Here is a 20,168-nt window from a genome sequence, read left to right as displayed (position 1 = left end):
AGTAATGAAGTGAAGAACTCATGTTGTGTAAGGAGATTTTCCTGCTTTGTCTTGTTTCTCTCAGGGGACAGGTCACTGTCCTGTGCTTTCATCCAGAAGATTGGCCAGACTGGGGCGAGGGGGGTAGGAAGGCTCAATAGTTATTCTCTAGACAGGGCCAAGGTGGGATTCTCAGTGGTTGGGGATTTTAGAGGAATAGGGGTGGAATCATCCCAAAGGAAATGGAGATGAAAGGGAGGGAGCAGAAAATATAGAAAAGACAACTTTTTTCTAAGTGGATGCCTGCACTATCACTGTGGCCTGCCTTGGTGCTGGGGAGCAGATGAGGTTGTGCCAAGAAGTATATTGGAGGGTCAGCTAGTTGGCTCAGTGGATAAAATACCAGCCCTGGATTCAGGAGGACCTGAGTTCAAATCCAGCCTCAGACACTTGACACTTATTAGCTGTGTGACCCTGGGCAAGTCACTTAACCCCCATTGCCCTGCAAAAAAAAAAAAAAAAAAAAAAGGATATTGGAGGCATCAGAAAAGGATCAGGAACTAGAATCAACCATTGGGGAATTTTCTTTATGATTTTCCTATCAGTGAACAACATCAAAGTAATTGAACAGCTGCCCCCCCCACACACACACACTCAGAAATACTGTTTTTGAGGTAGCCTTCTGAAGGCCGTATTTCCAGAGGCTGAAGAGATTCCAAAGAGAGGGACAAGCCCCTAGTTTTCCTCAGGCTGAGGGAGAGATTTGTCAGGGTGGGATCACCTTGTGCAACCAACATGCCCTCCCTCCATACAGACTCTTGAGTCTCAAGCCGGGACCCCTGAGGGGGAGAATGGTTATTTTACTTCCCCCCAAGATATAACATCTAGCTGGCTTCCCTAGTGATGATAGTCTTCACAAGGAGCATCCGCTCACTACCTCACCAGCTTGGAAAGGAAAGGAAGTACAGTTTGCTAGGGAAAATGACTGAACCTAGAAGTCAGAAGATGGAGGCTCTAGGACCAGCTCTATCATTAAGTTCCTGTGTGACTTTGGGCATGTCATCCCCCCCCCCTTCCCCCAGTATCAGTTACTTCTTATGTAAAATGGGGCTAATCATCCCTTACCCCTCCCTTCCTCAGAGGAATAAGGGAATATATGTAGGGGAAAAAGTGTTCAAAGTGTTCATCCAAATGTCTGGTGGTGGTGACGGTGGCAGTGGAATTTGAATCCAAACCCACCTGATCAGAAAGGCTGGGAGCTGGATAGATGAGGAATAACAGTACTCCAGGTTTGGTGTTGTCAACTCAACAGTTCTGAAAACAGTCATTTTCAGAACATTTTTGGGGGTGGGGCAATGAGGGTTACAGGGTCACACAGCTAGTAAGTGTCAAGTGTCTGAGGCCAGATTTGAACTCAGGTCCTTCTGAATCCAGGGCCAGTGCTTTATCCACTGCACCACCTAGCTGCCCCCGAAAATGGTCATTTTCAAAGTTGTTGCTCTCCGAGGTCCTGGGGAGCACTTGGTCCCCTCTTAACCTCATGAACCCTCAAAGTTCATGAGAACCCATTTCACTACAACAGTCTGCCTCTCAGGCTGTTACCTCCAACACTTGCAGAAAGTGCCCCCTCCCCAAGTTAGGGTCCCAGTGGGGTCACATGCATCTCTTCTGGAATAGGTCACAGCGGCTGATAAGAAGTGCCAGCTTTTTTTTCCTTCCAAGTTGACTTTTCTTCATTTTTCTGATAGATTCCTTTCTTCTCCATTCCCTCTTGAATTGACCTTGCCCCTTACCCCTGTGGTGCTTATGATCGGCAGACATAGGGAGCGAAAGGAGAGGTGCTTGGTGTGGGGGTGGAGAGGGGCCCCAACCTAGAAAGCATTTGTAGGTTCTCATAGCAGTCTAGGATCTCTCAAGTCAAGGGCTTATACCCTCCGAAACAGTAGCATCTCTCTATCCCTTACAGCCACATTCAGCCCGTAGGCTGTGCACCTCCCTCCTCTTCCATTGCTGGGAGATAGGCTGTCTGGGGGCAGTCAGGGGAAGAACAATTCACCTTCAATCAAAACTTCTTTCCTTTCTCCCCACCCCTCCACCCTCTGCCTCCCCCAAACAGAAGAAACTCCAGGCTGCAGTTCAATAAGGTGAAGGTGGAAGACGCTGGGGAGTATGTCTGTGAGGCAGAAAACATTCTCGGCAAGGACACAGCCAAAGGCAGACTGAATGTGAACAGCGGTACGTCTGGTCGTCTGGTCTCGGGGAGAGTCAGGGAGGTGGGGGCTGGGCTGGGAGGACTGGGAGGGGGGGCTTCCAGTCACTGGGCACTGCTGGGGAGCCTCCTGGCACATGATTCATCTTGCACTGCGCTTCGCACTCCCTCTCCCTATCAAACACAGCGATCTCGGCAGATTAAGAGAAATGCAGTTAAAGCATAAATGTTTAGCTTTGTTATCTAGAGCTGGCAGAGCTGCCGGCTCACATTTTAAATACCCTGAAAACTAAATATTTTGAAATCTATAGGTGGGGGAGGGCTATTTTTAGAAGGTGATTATGGGTGGCTCGCCTGCCAGGAGCCGGAGCTGGGGGAGTCAGGGCTGGGCCCCCCGGGCTGGAGTGTGAGCTGATTTTTCTACCCCTGTGTTTGTTTGATCACTTACTGGGGAACAGTCCTCTGACAGGCCAGGCAACCTCCTACCTTCTCCTCTCAGAGGACTGGGGGAGGCAAACTGCAGTGGGAGGAGTGGAATTGGGAGGACAATCCCTTGATGCCCACATTTGCACCATGGAGGGGTAGATGGTAACTCTGTGGCCTCTTGGGCATTGAGGTGGTAATGAATAGAAGGGTCCAAGAGTCTGTCTTTAGTCAGTGTCCCACTGCATACAAACTTTTTGGGTCTTCTTTGGAGAGGATCTCTCCCACCCATTCACATCCTAGTGCTTCTCACAAGCACAGCTCAAGCCCTCAGTCTTTCCAGAAGTCTTCCTTCTCCCCTTCATCCCACCCCTGAGACAGAATACAGATCTCTCTCCCTTCTCTCTAAACACTTGTGCTCTGAACCACATTGTGTAGCTCTCCTCTGCATCCTCTGTTCCTCAGCTTCCTTTCCGACACCTCTATCTGAATGTGCTTGTACTTCCAACTCAATGTGTCCAAAACAGAATTCATCATCATCTTGCCCAAGCCGGCTCCATCTTCTGACTTCCCTTTCTGTTCCTGTTCTCCCAGTCATCCAGGCTGGAAATCTTACCATCAACTTTGACTCTATCCTGTCCCTTGTGAACAATTTATATGTCCCCAGATCCCATTAATTCTTCTTTTAAAAACCGCTTTCTCCCCTCTTCAGTTCCCACTGAATTCACCCTTATCCTCATATACTATTTGGGGGGGGGCACAATGAGGGTGAAGTGACTTGCCCAGGGTCACGCAGCTAGTGTAAAGTGTCAGATCAGATTTGAACTCAGGTCCTCCTGAATCCAGGGCCGGTACTTTATCCATTGTGCCGCCTAGCTGCACCCTATCCTCATATGCTATTGCAATAGCTTCCCTACCTCTGATGTTTCCTCTCTTTAATCTGTCCTGCTCATCACCACCAAAAATTACTATTGCCTAAAAAGTAGCACTAACTCCCCTTCACCTAAAGGGTCAAGAATAAACTCTTCAGCCTGGCATTCAAGGCCCTCTCAATTTTTTACTAGCCAGTCTTCCCAGTCTTGTCTTCACCTTTAACCCCCTACTACAATGAGCCTGTGTCCCAACCTAACTGCTCTTCTTGACTATGTCCCAAACATGCCTTGCACTTTCCCACATTTATGAGCCTTTGCTGATCCTTCGTTTCCCTGAAATGTCCTCCCTGATGCTCTTTGCCTGTTTCATACTATGCTTATCCTTCACGGCCTGTCTTAAGCCCCATTTCCTTCTTAAAGCCTTCCCTGCCTATATCAACCCACGCCAATAACTCATTTCCTTGAATTTCTATAGAACCTTGGCTTTTGGGCAGCTAATCACTCCCTGGCATTGTTGGTGTTGTCATCTTGTATTGTTACTCAGCTAAGGGAATATGTCCAGCCTCCCTATTTGGACTGTGAGCTCCCTATAGGCAGGGACTCTGTTTTCTTCTGTCTTTTCATCACCACCACCCTACCTCTTGGATATGCAATAAGTTAGTGTAATCATGAGGGCAATTCACTGAGAGAATCTCAACTCTGAGGCCTGGGGCTCATGGAATGTATCACCTGATCTGGGGAGGAAGGGAAGGAGGAAGGAAGGGAGGGAGGAAGGAAGGGAAGGAGGAAGGAAGGGAGGGAGGAAGGAAGGGAAGGAGGAAGGAAGGAAGGAAGGAAGGAAGGAAGGAAGGAAATAAAGGAGGAAGGAAGGGAGGGAAGAAGGGAGGAAGGAAGGAAGGAAGGAAGGAAGGAAGGAAGGAAGGAAGGAAGGAAGGAAGGAAGGAAGGAAAGGAGGAAGGAAGGGAGGGAGAAAGGGAGGAAGGGAGGAAGGAAGGAAAGAAAGGAGGAAGGAAGGGAGGGAGGGAGGAAGGAAGGAAGGAAGGAAGGAAGGAAGGAAGGAAGGAAGGAAGGAAGGAAGGAAGGAAGGAAGGAAGGAAGGAAGGAAGGAAGGACAGATGGACGGACGGACTTATTAAGCACCTGTCATGCTAGGCATTGTGCTAAGTGCTTTATAAATATTATTTTATTTGAGCCTCACAACAAACCTATAAAGTAGGTACAATTATTATTCTCATTTTACATTTGAGGAAATGGAACATTCAATAAATGCTTGCTAGATTGAATTACTTGGTTCTAAGTTCTCAGGATCTTATCTTTATTTTACCTTTGAGGAAACTAAAGCTGAGAAATGCTAAGTGACTTGCCCAGAGTCACTCGGCTATGATAACTATTATACATATAACCAGGGACAGCTAGATGATGAAGTAGACAGAGCACTGACCCTGGAATCAGGAGGACCTTTGTTCAACATCTCATTTCAGACACTAGCTGTGTGACCCTGGGCAAGTCATTTAACCCCAATTGCCTCGATCATCCAGGACCATCTCTTCAGTCATCCTGATCTATATCTTGCCACTGGACCCAGATGGTTCTGGAGGAGAAAGTGAGGTTGGTGACTTTGCACAGCCTTTCTTCTCTTGAATCCAATTTATTGAAAATCATGATATCTTTCATGAACCTCTTTGAGAATGAAGGACAAAACAACAACTATATGTAATCAGTGCTTTATCCTCTATACTACCTGGCTGCCTCTTGGGGTACACCATTAGTCTGCATAGCTCCAGCTTGGCCAGAGAAACTGTGGGGACAGTCAGGATCTAATTCTCACCCACTCTTGGTCCTCTTATAGGGCCTGTGCCCAGCAGCCTAGCCACAGGCAACATCTTTAGCCATAGTGAATTGGCCTTCTATTCCAGTGGGCTCGTGCCAATTTATATTTTGGATTCAGGGAGTGAGGGTGGAGAAGATCCTTGATCAGCTTTTGGGGCTCCGGGACTGTCTCTCCTTCCTCTTCTTCCAAATCCACAGGGCTCTGCCTCCAGTTAGCTCAAAAGGCCCCAATGTGGTTGGGACCCAAGTGGCATATTTACTGAGGCTCATATGACTGGACTGAGACCAGGGCCAGGAACATAAGCAGCCTTCCCATCCTTGCCTCTGATAGCTGTACGGCATGGTTAAGTGAAGAAGGCATCGGATGGGAGCTAAGAGACCCGGGTTCAAGTCCTAGCTCAAGCTGGTGGTCTTGAACAAGTCATGTCCCATTTCTGGGCCTCAGTTCCACCAGTCCCCTTCTCAGCTCTGAAATGCAGCAGTAAAATGTAAACTCCTCGAGGGCAGGAGCTGTTTCAGTCTTGGTCTCTGTATCTCCAGCACCTCGCACTCAGTACCTGGCACATAGTAAGCATCTAACAAAACACTCATTAGATTGAACTTCCAGCTTCCAAGTCCTCGGGCCCCTCGGCCCAACCTCCCTTTCTGGCCCAAAGAGGGGCCGAAGCTGCACTCCCATCTGCCTAGGCATAGATGCATCAGGAACCTTGTTTACTGGTGGAACCTGGGAGACCTGCAGCAACAGGAGCTGGGAGGGGAGGGGTGAGGGAGGGGGCGGGCTGGGCTAAATGCCTTCTGACTCATCTCCAGCCACTCAAGCTCCACCCCAGTGGGTTTGGCCTGACCCCATCACATTGGGAAGGGAAGGGAAGGGAAGGGAAGGGGGGTCGCAGGGAGAAGCAAGGGGGCGATCCCTCCTCAGCCTTAGGGCTGGGGGTCAGGGAGCGGCCTGGCAGGGGCTACAGCAGGGCAGGCGTGTTTACCAGGCCCCTGGCATTGCTGTTCAGTTTGTGATGTAATCTTTAGTTTTTGTTTTTAAATCTGGAGTGCTTGTTCTTCCCTCTGTGCACATCACTGCCGCTGAAACCAGAGCATTCTCTCTCTTCAGAAGTGGCCTTCGTAGCCCTTAGCGGAGGTCTGTTGACGTCTGGAGGATCGCCGTTCTCTTACAGCAAAGCAGCTGGTTTGGACCAGCTCTACATAGTCTTAGCTTCTAGAATCTGATGCTTCAATCCCAGGTGAAGGAGGATCTGGGAATGTCCCAGAGCCCCTGAGCTCATGCCAGAATCTCAGAATTAGGCCAGGTTCCACCCTGGGGGAGCAACTGTGCACTCATTCCCCTCTGAAGCATGCACTCATTCCCCATTTTCCCTCCACCGTCAGGGTCTTGTGCCATTGATCACTGCTTTTCCCTCTTTCGTAGTCTATCTCTCATGATCTACCCTTTTTTTCCTTATTACCTATCCATGTAAACTGTAATTGGGGGGGGCCGCAATGAGGGTTAAGTGACTTGCCCAGGGTCACACAGCTAGTGTCAAGTGTCTGAGGTCAGATTTGAACTCAGGTCCTCCTGAATCCAGGGCCAGTGCTTATCTACTGTGCCACCTAGCTGCCCCCTATTACCTATCAATGTGCTCTGATTTACCCTATCCTTAAAAAAAAAAAAAAATCCTTCACTTGATAAGAGGTAACTGTGGTATAGCAGGCAGAGAGCTGGCCTAGGATCCAGGAAGGCCCACTGGGTTCAGATTATGCTTTCACTAGCATGCTGGTTGTATGATCCTGGACAAGTCCCTTAACATCTCAACTTGCTAAGACTTCGAGTAGATGGTTATCTACAATGGTGGAAGGATCTTCCTCACCAGGAATTCCCTATATCAATGAAGTCACAGGTTAGGTTCAAAAATCCCAAAATAAGCAAAATAGCAAAAACCTTTCACTTGATTTTGCCTCCCTGGTAAGCTGCCATTTCATATCTCCTTTCCTTTTCAACTGATTAAACTCCTAGAAAGAGTTGTCTATACTCCCTATTTGAGAGGCAGTTAGATGGCATAATAGATAGAATTCCAGGCCTAGGGTAAGGTTGACCTGAGTTCAAATCCAGCCTCTGGCACTTACTAGTTTTATCACTTACTCTCTGTTTCTTCAACTGTAAAACAGAGGTGATGATAGCACCTACCTCTTGTTGTGAGGATCAAATGAGGTCATATTTGTAAAGTGCTCAGTAGAGTGCCTGGCACACAGTAGGCACTACATAAATGCTTACTTCATTTCCCTATACCACCCACTCACTTTTCAGTGCTTTTTAATGTATCTTCGAACCACAACAGTCTGTTGAAATTTCTCCCTCAAAGGTTACCGATGGTGTCCTAATTGCTAAATTTAATGGATTTTTCTCAATCCTCACCCTCCCTGACCTTCCTGCAGCTGCTGTTAGCCACTCCCGGCTTTGGGACACTCTCTCCTCCCTGGGCCTCCGTGATAGAGTTCTACCTGTCTGTTCACTCTTTCTCAAGCTCCTTTGCTAGATCATCATTCACTTCCCACCCCCTGAGCATGATGGTGCCTCAGGCCCAGACCCTCTTCTCTCCTCTCTACCCTCTCTTCCTAGGTGCCCTTATCCCATTGATTCAAGGCTAATCTCCATGCAGATGACTCTGAAATACATACATAAACACACATACACACACACACACACACACACACCCCATACACACACATATATGCAGCCATAACATTTCCTGAACCCTAGTCCTACGTCTCCAAATGCCTATCATGCAGTTATTAAGTGCTTATTATATGCCAGACACTGTGCTAACTGCTGGGGATCCAGCACTTAGTGGGGGAGCCAACATGGAAATAAGCTATGTTTGGGATAACTTGGAAAACTATCAGAAGAAAGGTACTAGGGCAGCTAGGTGGTGCAGTGGATAAAGCACCAGCCCTGGATTCAGGAGGACTTGAGTTCAAATCTGGCCTCAGACACTGGACACTTACTAGCTGTATGACCTTGGGCAAGTCACTTAACCCTCATTGCCCGCCCCTCCCCCTCAAGAGGCATTAAGTGGAATGAGGAAAGGCCTTCCTCATAGAAGGTGGGATTTTAGCTAATACTTGAAGGAAACCAGGTGAATTTGAGGAAGGGGAGAATGCTAGCCATGTGGGAGAGCCAGTAACAAGGAGACGGAGGGTGGTCTTCAAGGAACAGCAGAGTAGGAAGGCCATTGTCACTGCATTGCAGTGACTTAAGTGTCAGAGAACTGGAAAGGTAGGAAGGGGTCAGGTTATAAAGAGCTTTAAATGCCAAACAGAGGATTTTCTATTTAATCCTGGAGGTATTAGGAAGCCACTGGAGTTTGACATCTCCACCCGGAAGTTCTGTCAGCACCTCAGACTCAACATCTATAAAACCAGACTAATCTTTCCCACCAAAGCTACCCTTCCTCCTAGAGTTCCCATCTCTCTGAGGAATGAACCATTATCCTCAGTCCCCTGGTTTGTAACCTTGCTCAGCCTCATCCTCATATTCAGTCAGTTGCCAAATCTGTTTGTTTTTTTTTACCTCTGTGCAATATCTTTTTTATCTCTCTCCATTCTTAGTCCCTCTCTTCTAGTCTTGGTCCTTCAACAGCATAATTGCCTTCTAATTTGTCTGCCACTGGTCTGTCCCTTCTCTGGCCAGTCCTTTGCCCAGCTGACAAACTGGTCTAACCATCTCACTCCCCAGTTCAAAAACATTAAGAGTCCTTAATAAAAATAAAATAAATAAAAGCTCCTTAGTCTGGCATTTCAGGCTTTCCTTTGTTTCTCCAACTTACTTTTCTATCCCTATATTTTCTTTTTCTTCTTCCAACACTCTATATTCTAGCTAAGGATTCCTTGCTGATCCCCAAAATAGACTTTCCTTCATTTGCCTCAGTGGTTCACAGGGGCTGTCTGCCATGTCCAAAAGACCGTCCCTCCTCAGCCACATCTTTCAGAATCCCTCTCTTCCTTCAAGGCTGAACTCACTTGCTGCCTCTTCCATGAAGTCTCTTATAGTCTCTTCTCCTCTGTCCTTGGCTCTTAGTATCATCTCCTTTCTTGAATATTTCTAGAACCCTTTGTCCCCTTCAGACCTAGCTGTGTTCATGTAAGCTCTTGGAAGGCAAAAAACTATTCTTTTTCTTCCTAGTACCTTGCACATAGATACATAATAGTTGCTTAATAGAATTGCCTTGTAGCTGTGTGTGTGGCTAGGAACAGAAGGAAAACATGCCTGAATCACAGTGTGATGACCAAAGAGAATCTAGGGAGGTCATCTAGCCTGCCTATGGAGGGAATGGATTTTTTTAAGACCCAGAATTCATTCTAAAGTGTCCTTACTCACCCAGTAGAGGTGAAATAAAGAGTTGCCTTGTTTTTTTGTTTGTTTTGTTTTGTTTTTTCTTTTGTTTTGTTTTGTTTTTTAGTGAGGCAATTAGGGTTAAATGACTTGCCCAGGGTCACACAGCTAGTAAGTGTTAAGTGTCTGAGGCTGGATTTGAACTCAGGTACTCCTGACTCCAGGGCCGGTGCTCTATCCACTGCGCCATCTAGCTGCCCTGAGTCGCCTTGTTTTAATGTCTGTCATGCCCAAAATATGGCCCTGAATGTACGAAACAGGGTTCCTTGGGCTGATGTCTAGCCACCAGCATGTTTTCCCAAAGGATATAACTCTTCACTCTCAACCTCCAAGGGAAATCAGGTCAAGTCAGCATCCCTTTGATTGGTACTCACTATTTCTTCATTCTGAGTTTATCTAACCTATGGACATTTCCCCAGGAAGAGGATACCGTTGTTGGTTCAAGGTCTGAAAGTATCTGGATCCTCAGAATTCCAGATCTTTTGTCATCCTTATTTCCCCCAGAAGTCTCCAATTCCTTGCGCGGATGAATTTGGCCTTTCAGCCATAGTTTGTTGACCCCTAGCATAGACATAGCACTCACATGGATCTAGGTGCTAGAGAAGATTGAGCAAAACCCTGCTGTGGGGCTGGCCCAACTTAATATGTTCTGTCTTTCCTAGGGGAAACCACCCCAGGCCTTTGAGTAAAAGCCAAGACCCTCAGGGGGCAGCTAGGTGGCACAGTGGATAAAGAACTGGCCCTGGATTCAGGAGTACCTGAGTTCAAATCCAGCCTCAGACACTTGACACTTACTAGCTGTGTGACCCTGGGCAAGTCACTTAACTGTCATTGCCCCGCCAAAAAAAAAAAAAGCCAAGATTCTCCTTGTGGGCCTGAATCACCTTCGTGCTCAGATTGCCTAGTCCTTTCTGTGTTTGTAGCTGGGCCTTTTCTGAGGTCCTCTAATTCTCTGTGACCTAAGACCTTGCCTAGCCACCTCTTTTCAGCTGGCTCCCTTCAACTCCCCTCCCTACTCTCACCAGTGAGGTCAGCAGTTACTGTGGAGCCCCCTAATTTCCACTCACATGCTTTGCCCTCAGTAGGGTTGCAAAAGGACATATGTGTCTGGAATTAGCCAGCGGGCCTTGTACACTCAGGCTTCCAGGACCGTAAGAGTCCTAGGATCCAAATTTAGAGCTAGAAAGGAAGGACCTCAGAAGTCATTGAGGCTAACTCCCTCATTTAAAAAAACATCATTTTTATTTTCAGTTCCAAATTCTCTCCCTCCATCCAGCCCCTCCCACCCATTGAGAAGCCAGTCCCTTCATTTGACTGATGAGGAAACTGAGGTGGACAGAGGTTAAGTGACTTGCCCAGAGTCACACAGCTAGTAAGTGTCTGAGACTGGATTTGAACTCCATCACTTAGCACAAGTGCCTGGCACATAGTAGGTACTTAATAAATGTTTATTGCCTGTTGACTTTATATTGTACTCAAGCCTTCCTGATTCTGACTCTATTTAGTCTGCTCCTTGCAAGTTTGACTTTCACCTCTTAAGAGGAGCAGACACCACCCTTCACTCCTTTGTGTAGTAGCCCACTCTCTTCTCTGGTAAACTCTGTAGATCAGAGCCAGCAGGCCCAGCTGGAAGCCATAACAGAGCACTGGGATGCAGGGAGGGGAGAGCAGGTTCTATTGTCAATGAGATTAACAAAAGAGGTGTGGCGGAGACATTTCCCCAGATCTCTGACTAGGAAACTGAGTGTGGATATGAGTGGGAGAAGAGGGAAGGGTATTGTATTTGTTTGTCATTTGCATATCATTTGCATATATGGCCTAGATTGTGCCATTAAGATGTTTCAAGTGACATTTAGCTGGCAGCCCATAACACTGGACAAGGATTTTGGGAAATCTGGGCTCCAGTGGCCTCTTTTTGACTTCAACTGGACAAGTTACTTTGACTCTCTGGGCCTGAATTTCCCCATCCATAAGGTGAGGAAATTGGTCTAGAAAACTTCTAGAGTCTCATTCTAACATTCTGTGAGCCTAGGAAAAAGCATCAGCAAAGAACAATGCATTTTGAGCCAAGCTTTTTTTGTTGGTGGTCAGTCGTGGCAGAGATACTGGAGTGCTTTGCCATTCCCTTCTTCAGTTCATTTTACAGATGAGAAAACTGAGGCAAACAGTGACTTGGCTAGGGTCACATAGCCAGAGTGTATCTGAGGCCAAATTTGAACTCTTGTTGATGAGTCTTCCTGACTCCAGGCTTTATACTCTATCCAGTTCACCACCTATCTGCCCCATTTGGAGTCAAGACCTAGGTTCCAATCCTGACTCTGCTCCTTACTTTACTATCTGTGTGACTAGGCAAATCACCTGACCTCCATTTCCTCATCTGTAAAACAAGGGGATTGAACGAGACTGAACGAGACAACTTTTTAGGAGCCTTCCCACTGAAGTTTTATGATCCCTGATTCTTAGGTGGACGTTTCTTTTTTTTAATTAAAAAAAATTTTTTTGGACATTTCTAAATATTTCTTTTTCTCTGCTTTTTCATCACCACCCTCTGGCTCTCACTGACTTAGATTCCCTTGACCAGAGCCTAGCAGGGCAAAGGGCTCCTTCAGATTGATGTGCCCGGGCAAGTTTCTGATGCCTAAGTTTGGTCTGAGAAGCCTTGCAGAGTGCCAGGATTGGGATGGGGAAATCCCTAGATCTCAGGGGTGGAAAATAGAAACATATCTAGGTTTGGGGTCCTTCGTGGTGCAGAGGGAGCGGTTCAAAAGCTAGAGAGTGACATGCTACATTTTATCCATGAGCTTGTTAGACATATACAGACTGAAAGCTAATGTATATACTCCCAGGCCCACTCAGTCCATCCATCTCTCCAAATGTCTAAACACTAAGGAACCAAGGACTGCATCCTGTGGAGAAATCTAGCACCCCCTAGCTGACTGAAAGTGACCAAGCCAAAGTAGAGTTTAGCTTGCAGGCCCACAGAGCACCTGAGAGCTGGATAGGAAATGAGCTGATTTCCCAGCTGCCCTCTCTGAGCTTGCTCCTTGTCGATTCTTCCACTGTTGGCCATGACGAGAATGTGTGTACGTGTCTATGGGGGGAGGGGTAGATAGAAGGGGAGGGAAGGAAAGCAAAAGAGAGGTCAAAGGGAGGGAGAGATGGGGGAGAGAGAGAGGGAGAGGGAGAGAGAAAGAGAAAGGGAAAGAAGGGAGAGAGGGAAGGAGGGGAGAAAGAAGGGAGAGAAAGGGGAAGAAGGGAAAGAGAAAGAGGGAGGGAGGAGGAAAGAGACAGAGAGAGGAGAGAGATTGAGAGATTCTTAGCTGCATGTTGACTTTCTGCATGCCCCCTGACCTCAATCTCAAGCATCTAGGGATGATGCTTTAGTTTGGAAGGCTATTTCTCTACATCCTTCTGTTAAAGTAAGATGTATATCCTGGACAAAGATGTATTAAAAACCAAATATTCCCCTCAGCCTGTTTTCCTATCACAGCTGGCCCTTTCTCCCTCCCCTTTGAGTTCCTGTCTCTGCTCTGGGCCTCCCTGGAGCCTCATGATTTATGGCCTAGGCTGGTGTAGGCCTATATCAAATGATGCTGGAGGGCCAAGGAAGATTGGGCCAGGGGAAAGGGAGGAGAATGTGCCAAGGATAAAAACCCCTTAGAAGAAGAGGTGCTGATAAGAAAGTAGTTTCTTTCGTGGATGAACCATTTCTGTTTGGGGAGAGAGGGAGATGTTGAGAAGCATCTCCCCAAGAAATTGGCTTTAGCAAATGGATTGCTAATCCCAGACTTTGGGCATGTTGATCCTAGACCTTGGTCTCCTACTAGCACCCCGCCCCTATCTTCTACTAAGTTCCCATTCCCCTGGTGCCCCTGGCCTGCTTTGATCAGAATGAACCTAACAGGCTTGTTAATGTTAATGAGCCTTGTTCTTAGATGCCCACCTCCCGTATCCTGAGATAACCTCATTTTACTATCTCTGGCTTTACCTGTGGAGCTCACCTGAATACTCTCTGGGAAGGTGGACTTTGAAGAGCTGGACTTCAGAGGGAATAGTTTCATTACCAGTGTGATCCCTTAAAGGCACTCTGGGGAAACTTTCCACGGAACTGGGTGAGAGAACTAGAGAAAAAATGCTCACACTTGCCCCAAGGGCCACCAAGCTGGGGCTTCTGAGTTTGCTGCCTCTTCCCCAGGTGGTAACACAAAGTTCTGTGAGAGAAGGACCAGGTTGGGGGATGAGAATGAGATACAAGATTCTCTTGTAGGTAATCTGAGAACCTCTTCCCCCATCATAAAAAAGGAAGCACACGTAGGCCCTGTTTATATATTTGGGGCCCCTTGGGAATGCTGAGGAGTTAAGGTGCTTTTGATTGGGAAGGCTGGTCGGGTGTGGTTTTTTGGCCCAGCTACAGTTTTTTTTTTTTTTTTTTGTGGGGCAATGGGGGTTAAGTGACTTGCCCAGGGTCACACAGCTAGTAAGTGTCAAGTGTCTGAGGCTGGATTTGAACTCAGGTCCTCCTGAATCCAGGGCCGGTGCTTTATCCACTGCGCCACCTAGCTGCCCCATCCAGCTACGGTTTTAACAGGAGGCATTGTGGTGTACTGGGCAGCACACTAGGTTTGGAGTCAGGGAACCTGAGGTTGGTTCCTGGTTCTGCCACTGACTTCCGCTGTGAACTTAGACAAGTCCTTTAACTTCTCTGGGAAGCAGTTTTCTACTGTGTAAAATGAGTTGGTTGGATTAAATGAGGATGATAATAATAAAGTAATAACAATAGTGGGGTGACTAGGTTGCCAAGTGGATAGAGCACCAGTCCTGAAGACTCATCTTTATGAGTTCAAATCCAGGTGCAGACACTAACTTTGTGACCCTGAACAAGTCACTTCACCCTGTTTGCCTCAGTTTCCTCATCTGTGGAATGAGCTGGAGAAGGAAATGGCAAGCCAAACCACTCTAGTATCTCTGCCAAGAAAACTCCAAATGGGTTCACAAATAGCCAGACACCATTGAAACAGCTGAACAACAAAAGCAATAAAAATAATGATAGTAGCTGGAATTTATATAGCACTTTAAGGTTTGCAAAGTGCTTTATGTGGGTTATCTTTTGATCTTCATACCAACCCTAGAAGGTAGGTGCATCTTTATCCCCATTTTGCAGATAAAGAAACTGAGGCAGATAGATATTAAGAAACTAGCCCAGGACCACACAACTACTAAGAGTCTGAGGTTAAATTTGAACTCTGGTCTTCCTGACTCCAGGGACAGTGCTCTATCTACTATTCCACCCAACTGCCTGGAGATGACATCCAAGGCCCTTTCTAGCCCTAAATCTACAGTCCTATGACACAGGACTCTGTAGGGAATAAAGGGAAAGTATATCACCAAGTAAAGAGGTGGTGGAGAATCAGTGGGGCATAGTAATCAAAGACCTGGCCTTGGAGTGTCCTGCCTTTAACATATACTGTAGTTGTGTGAATCCTGCCTCAGTTTCCTCAAGTGTAAATGGAGGGATGAGAATGGGAGGATCTTTTTATTTTCAGTTCCAACTTCTCTCCCTCCCTCCAACCCCTCTCTTACGCATTATGAAGTCAACCCTCTCATTTGACAGATGGGGAAACTGAGACAGACAGTGGTTAAGTGATCTGCCCAGAGTGGCATAATAGCACCTACCCCCAAGGTTGTTATGAAGATCAAAGGAGATAATATTTGTAAAGCATTTAGCACAGTGCTTGACACATAGTAGGTGTTTTTATATAAATGGTGTTTTTTTTCTTCCTTATCCCTACCCCTAGCTAGCCCCTAAGTTGATGCATTCTGAAGGGGAGCTAGAGTAACAATGTGTCATTCTATATATTTCTCCTCTTTCCAGTGGCCACCACCCTCTCATCATGGTCTGGGCATGCTCGGAAATGCAATGAGACGGCCAAGTCATACTGTGTCAACGGTGGGGTCTGCTACTACATAGAGGGCATCAATCAGCTGTCCTGCAAGTAAGTGAGCGCTGGTGCCTGGGCACTGAGGGGGGAGTGGAGGGAGGGGAAGGGAGGCCAGGAGCTTGTGTAGTGGGTACTGAAGGGAGGGTCTCCAAAAGTGGTCTGGGCAAGCCCTAAGGGCTTCCTCACCCTCCCTGCTGAGGGTCAGCTCAGAGCAGTTGTTGGTATGTCCATGGTGGGGATTCAGAGGTAGGTTTGATTCATCCCTTGGTCCCTTTGCACCCAGCCAAAGATTCCTCCTGGAAGCTTGGGGAGATGTCTGTGTCACATGTGGGTCTCAGGGCTCCTGGAGTCCCTGTTTCCCTTTCCTTCCCTCCCTCCCCGAATTCCTCTTCCACTGGTTTCTATTCAATAGGGCATTCCCCATAGAACTGCCCCTTGGTTCCCTATGTGGGAAGTTTCTTCCTCTATATAACTCTCTTTCTCTTTCTGTCTCTCTATCTCAGCATCTCTGTTGCCTTTTGCTCTTGCTGAGTGTCTGATAAGCCCTAGGGTGTCTCTCTCCCTAGAGGTGAAGAGGGAGGCATCAGCACAGAAGTGAAGGAGCAGGGAGAGTTCTGGGAGCCAAAATGTGCATCTCCTGGCAGTTTACCTGCTGGAGGATGGGTCCCTCGCCCTGAATTCACTGCAAGGGGAGGGGAGGGAAAGTGGCCTAATAATCACAGAGTCACTCGACCCTTATCACTGCACCCCTACCCTAGTCGGTATGTTGTGGGATGGGACAAAAGGACCAAGGGTTGGTAGAGTCAGCCTCCCACCAGGACCCGAGTCATATTGGAAACTGACCTGGATATTTCATGAAAGAGAGAAAGAGCTGCCTTTTGAATGGGAAAATAGGGATGCTGAGAAAGAGGAAAAGGAAAAGGACTCAGTCCATGACCTGAGCCTTGCCCCTCCCTAGCCTCATCCTCGACTGGCTTTCCTGGCTCTTGTCCTCTTTTCTGGATGGACAACACTAGCCCCAGCACAGGGTGTCTCTCAAACACTGATCTCCAAGGAGCTCATAGCACCAGTCAGCCCAGGGATGGATCGGCAAGTCACCGAGGCCCAGAAACAGGGAGGCCTTTTATTTGGAGGGGGGAGGCCAAATACATCAGAGGAAGAGCTTGGCTGAAAAGCTAGTCCTCCAACACCTTACTTAGTAGTTTGGCTGAGGCTCAGAGCGTGATAGCCCAGAGAGTAAATAAGAGGCCTGAGTTTCATAGCAACCTAGCCTTAGGTACCTGATGAGGGGTCCAAGTTTGACAATGGGAATTCTAACCACATTTGGAACATCTGGACAGGGGCATCAAAAGTGTGGTAAGAGGTGGCACAGTAGATAGAGCACCAGCCCTGGAGTCAGGAGTACCTGAGTTCCAATCTGGACTCAGACACTTGATATTTACTAGCTGTGTGACCCTAGGCAAGTCACTTAACTCCAATTGCCTCACTAAAAAAAAAAGTGTGGTAAGAAAGAGAGAAATGTGGCCCATGATTTAAATTCATGCCACCGAGGCCTCTCACAGGAAGGTTAAGGTGGTATCTTCGCTTCCCCCACCCCAACTATAGCTCCCAGACTTAGATCTAAATTGATCTATGCTCCCCAAGAACAAGTGGCCACCATCCAAGAAAAAAGATATTTTGCCTGGGGAAGAGCCTGTCAGGACAAGTACACACGAAGGCAAGTTCTAAAGGGAACCCTACTATCTCCTTGTCTTAATAAGAGGTTTTGTCCCATTCTCCCCCGCCCCCCATACATACTTCTAAGGAGGCACAGTGAATAGACCAGTGAGCCTGGAGTCAGGAAGACCTGAGTTCCAATCCAGCCTCAGATACTTACTAAATATGTGACCCTAGCCAAGTCACTTAATCTCTGTTGGTCTCAGTTTCATCAACTGCAAAATGGGGATAATAATAATAATAGTGCACCTACTTCCTAGGGTGGTTGTGAGGATCAAATGAAATAATATTTATAAAGTGATTAGCACAGTGCCCCGCACATAGGAGGCACTACATAAATACTAGCTATTATTATTGTTAGGACCGAGCTGCCAGCACATGGAGTGGTTTGACAAGCAACTACTCAGGGTGGTTCTTGGCCTGTTGGAGATGTGCACTGTGGAGCAGTCTCTCACACCAGAAGCCCTTGGACCACTTATTCTCTGGAGTGAATTTTGACCCTGATTTCTTAAGGTTTTGAATGCAAGACCCGTTCTGATACCTCTTCCCTTTCAAATTTCACTTAACCAGTTTATGGTCAGAAGAAAACATGTTGGGCTGATCCTTAGGAACCCATGGTCCCAGCCCACCTGATTCTAGAACAAAGATTTCCCTGGTTACAGCACTCTCTGGAATGTTGTTTCCCATCAGGAATAGAAAGACAGCTTAAGGGGAAGGTCCCAAACCTCCTGTCCCCAGATTATCAGGGTATCTTGGAAGGAAGAAACCCAGATGAAGGGAGAGAGCAATGGAATCAGTGTTCATTTCAGACTATGGTATAAAGTAGGAGTAGGTTAGGGGTTGGACAGGGAAATTAAACTCTGGAAGATGCTTTGGGAACAGAGAAGCTTGGCTTCTTCACCTGAACCAGATTCGTGAGGCTCCCCGGGGGACTTGCCTACCCCCTGAAGGTCATGACCCAAAAGGCTGGCTGAGCCTTGTCTTGAAATATCAGTGACCAAGAAGTCTGGTCTCTTCTCATTAGTGCTAGACAGAGACAACAGTGTCAAGCCCTGAACCGAGGCTCCGCCTTTTTTCCTTTCTCCAAGCCAGTGGGTAAATGCTAGCTGTGGCAGTAGTGATGGGATGCTTTGGAGGAGGGAGGAGGGAGGCTTCCTGGCTAAAAATGTTCAAGTTTGCCATACTCTGAGCTCTTTGGAGTGAATGTGATAGAGACACCCACCAGGATGCTTAGCCTATGCTCTGGGGGCCAAGAAGCTGAGCAGTAGTAGGGCTCCGTCAAAAAGATACAATATTGCACAGAGACTGGGTAAAAAGCAGTCCCACACCTCTAATGCCTTGTCCTTGGGACATTTCAACTCTTAACCTGGAAGGGATGTGGAAGAGTTCATAGGAACCCAATCCTTGCCCTTTAGACAGGTGAAGCCACCTGGGGCAGGTATCTAGTCTCTTTCTCATTTCCCCCAAACCCTCCCCCACCCCTCATACTAAAGTCTAGGGAGACCCAGGGGGCAAGATGAGTCCCTTTGATTTTGTTTGTAGGTTGGAATGGCCAAAGCTGTGGAAAAGAATTGGTCCAAGGAGTGAAGGGCATGGAGTCTATAAGGATTCTAACACCACGTTCCCTAAAGTATTCAGGCTAAGACAGAGTGGGTTGGAGATCAGGCATCCTCTCCTTACCCCAGGTCAGCATTTCCCCTCCCCACCCTCACCCCTAGCCCATGGGCAGTGTTTCAGATGCCAGACCTGGGGGAATTAGGATTAATTCTATAGAATCTCAAGACCTCAGCTCCCTCCACCCCATGCCACCTTATAGATAAAGGTCAGCTCATGCCTCCTCACCTTACACTCAGCCCCACCAAGCTGCATGATTTGGAATAAGGAGATTTTTCAGACACCTCCCTGCCCAGTCCAACCAAATGGGCCATTCACTGCATACAACCAGGCTGGCTCTCTCTCTGACCTAGCCCTGGCCTGCCCTAGCTGGGGGTGGGGAGCTTGGGCTGCTCACATGGATGGAAGGAATCCTTGAACATCAAAATCCATCCTTAGGACTATGCTGTTCATAGTCAGTCCTCTGGGCAGAGGAATGAGGCCACACTGCTCTACTTGGGGGTTTGGGTGGAGGTGGTCACAGGGCAGAGCCCAGAGACCACTCTGGGGGTGGACGTGGGAGGAGGGCTGTCTGGGAGGGAAGGATGAGCAGCCTCTGGGGTGACTAACGGCACCTGGATAGAACTTAGATTTGAAGAATTCAGGAAATTGAACTCACGTCTTGCCATTTGTGCTGTTTGTTTATTTTGTTTTTTGCATTTTGCTCAGCTTGGATAATGAAATGAGACAGGCCATTTTCATTTGTGTTGATACGGCAGTCAGGTTTCCATCCTGGTTCTCTTACCTAGGTTTTATATTGGTTCAGAGCACAATGGGGAACTCTGGAGTGTACACAAGCTCCCTCCCCCCATTTTTATAGCATTTAGAACCCCCCCAAAAAGTCAGATGGAAAGAAACATTGTCATTGGTATTGAATCTTGCTTTAAAAATCCAGAGTTAGGGAAATTTGCAAATGTGGGTTCAGACAAGTTCCTTGTGTCCCTTTTGCATTAGACGAGGGCCTCCGCACTTGCTCTTGCTGCTTTCTCCTCTTCTCTCCGTGTTTTTTTTGTAGAGCACAGTTGGTGCATGCATCTCGGGGACTGGTTCAGGGGATGATGACAGAACAAGGCTCTTTTCTCAGCCCTATGCACATACTAGCAGCATGTCCCCATCACCACTACCATTGGCTCATTCCTGCCTTTTCCCATAACTTGTGTCTG

At 47.4% G+C, this 20,168-nt stretch overlaps 1 protein-coding gene across 1 annotated transcript in view; it reads left to right on the top strand.

Moving 5' to 3' along the window:
- The window catches only part of NRG2 (neuregulin 2), a 251,860-nt gene that overhangs the window by 205,567 nt on the left and 26,125 nt on the right, over nt 1-20,168 (top strand). The window contains 2 exon segments of the mRNA XM_043989275.1: nt 2,096-2,214; nt 15,570-15,690. Coding sequence (XP_043845210.1) covers nt 2,096-2,214; nt 15,570-15,690 — 240 coding nt within the window.

This window comes from Dromiciops gliroides, chromosome 2 (genome assembly GCF_019393635.1).
Source record: "Dromiciops gliroides isolate mDroGli1 chromosome 2, mDroGli1.pri, whole genome shotgun sequence".
NCBI lineage: Eukaryota > Metazoa > Chordata > Mammalia > Microbiotheria > Microbiotheriidae > Dromiciops > Dromiciops gliroides.
This window is presented reverse-complemented; position numbering and strand designations above follow the sequence as displayed.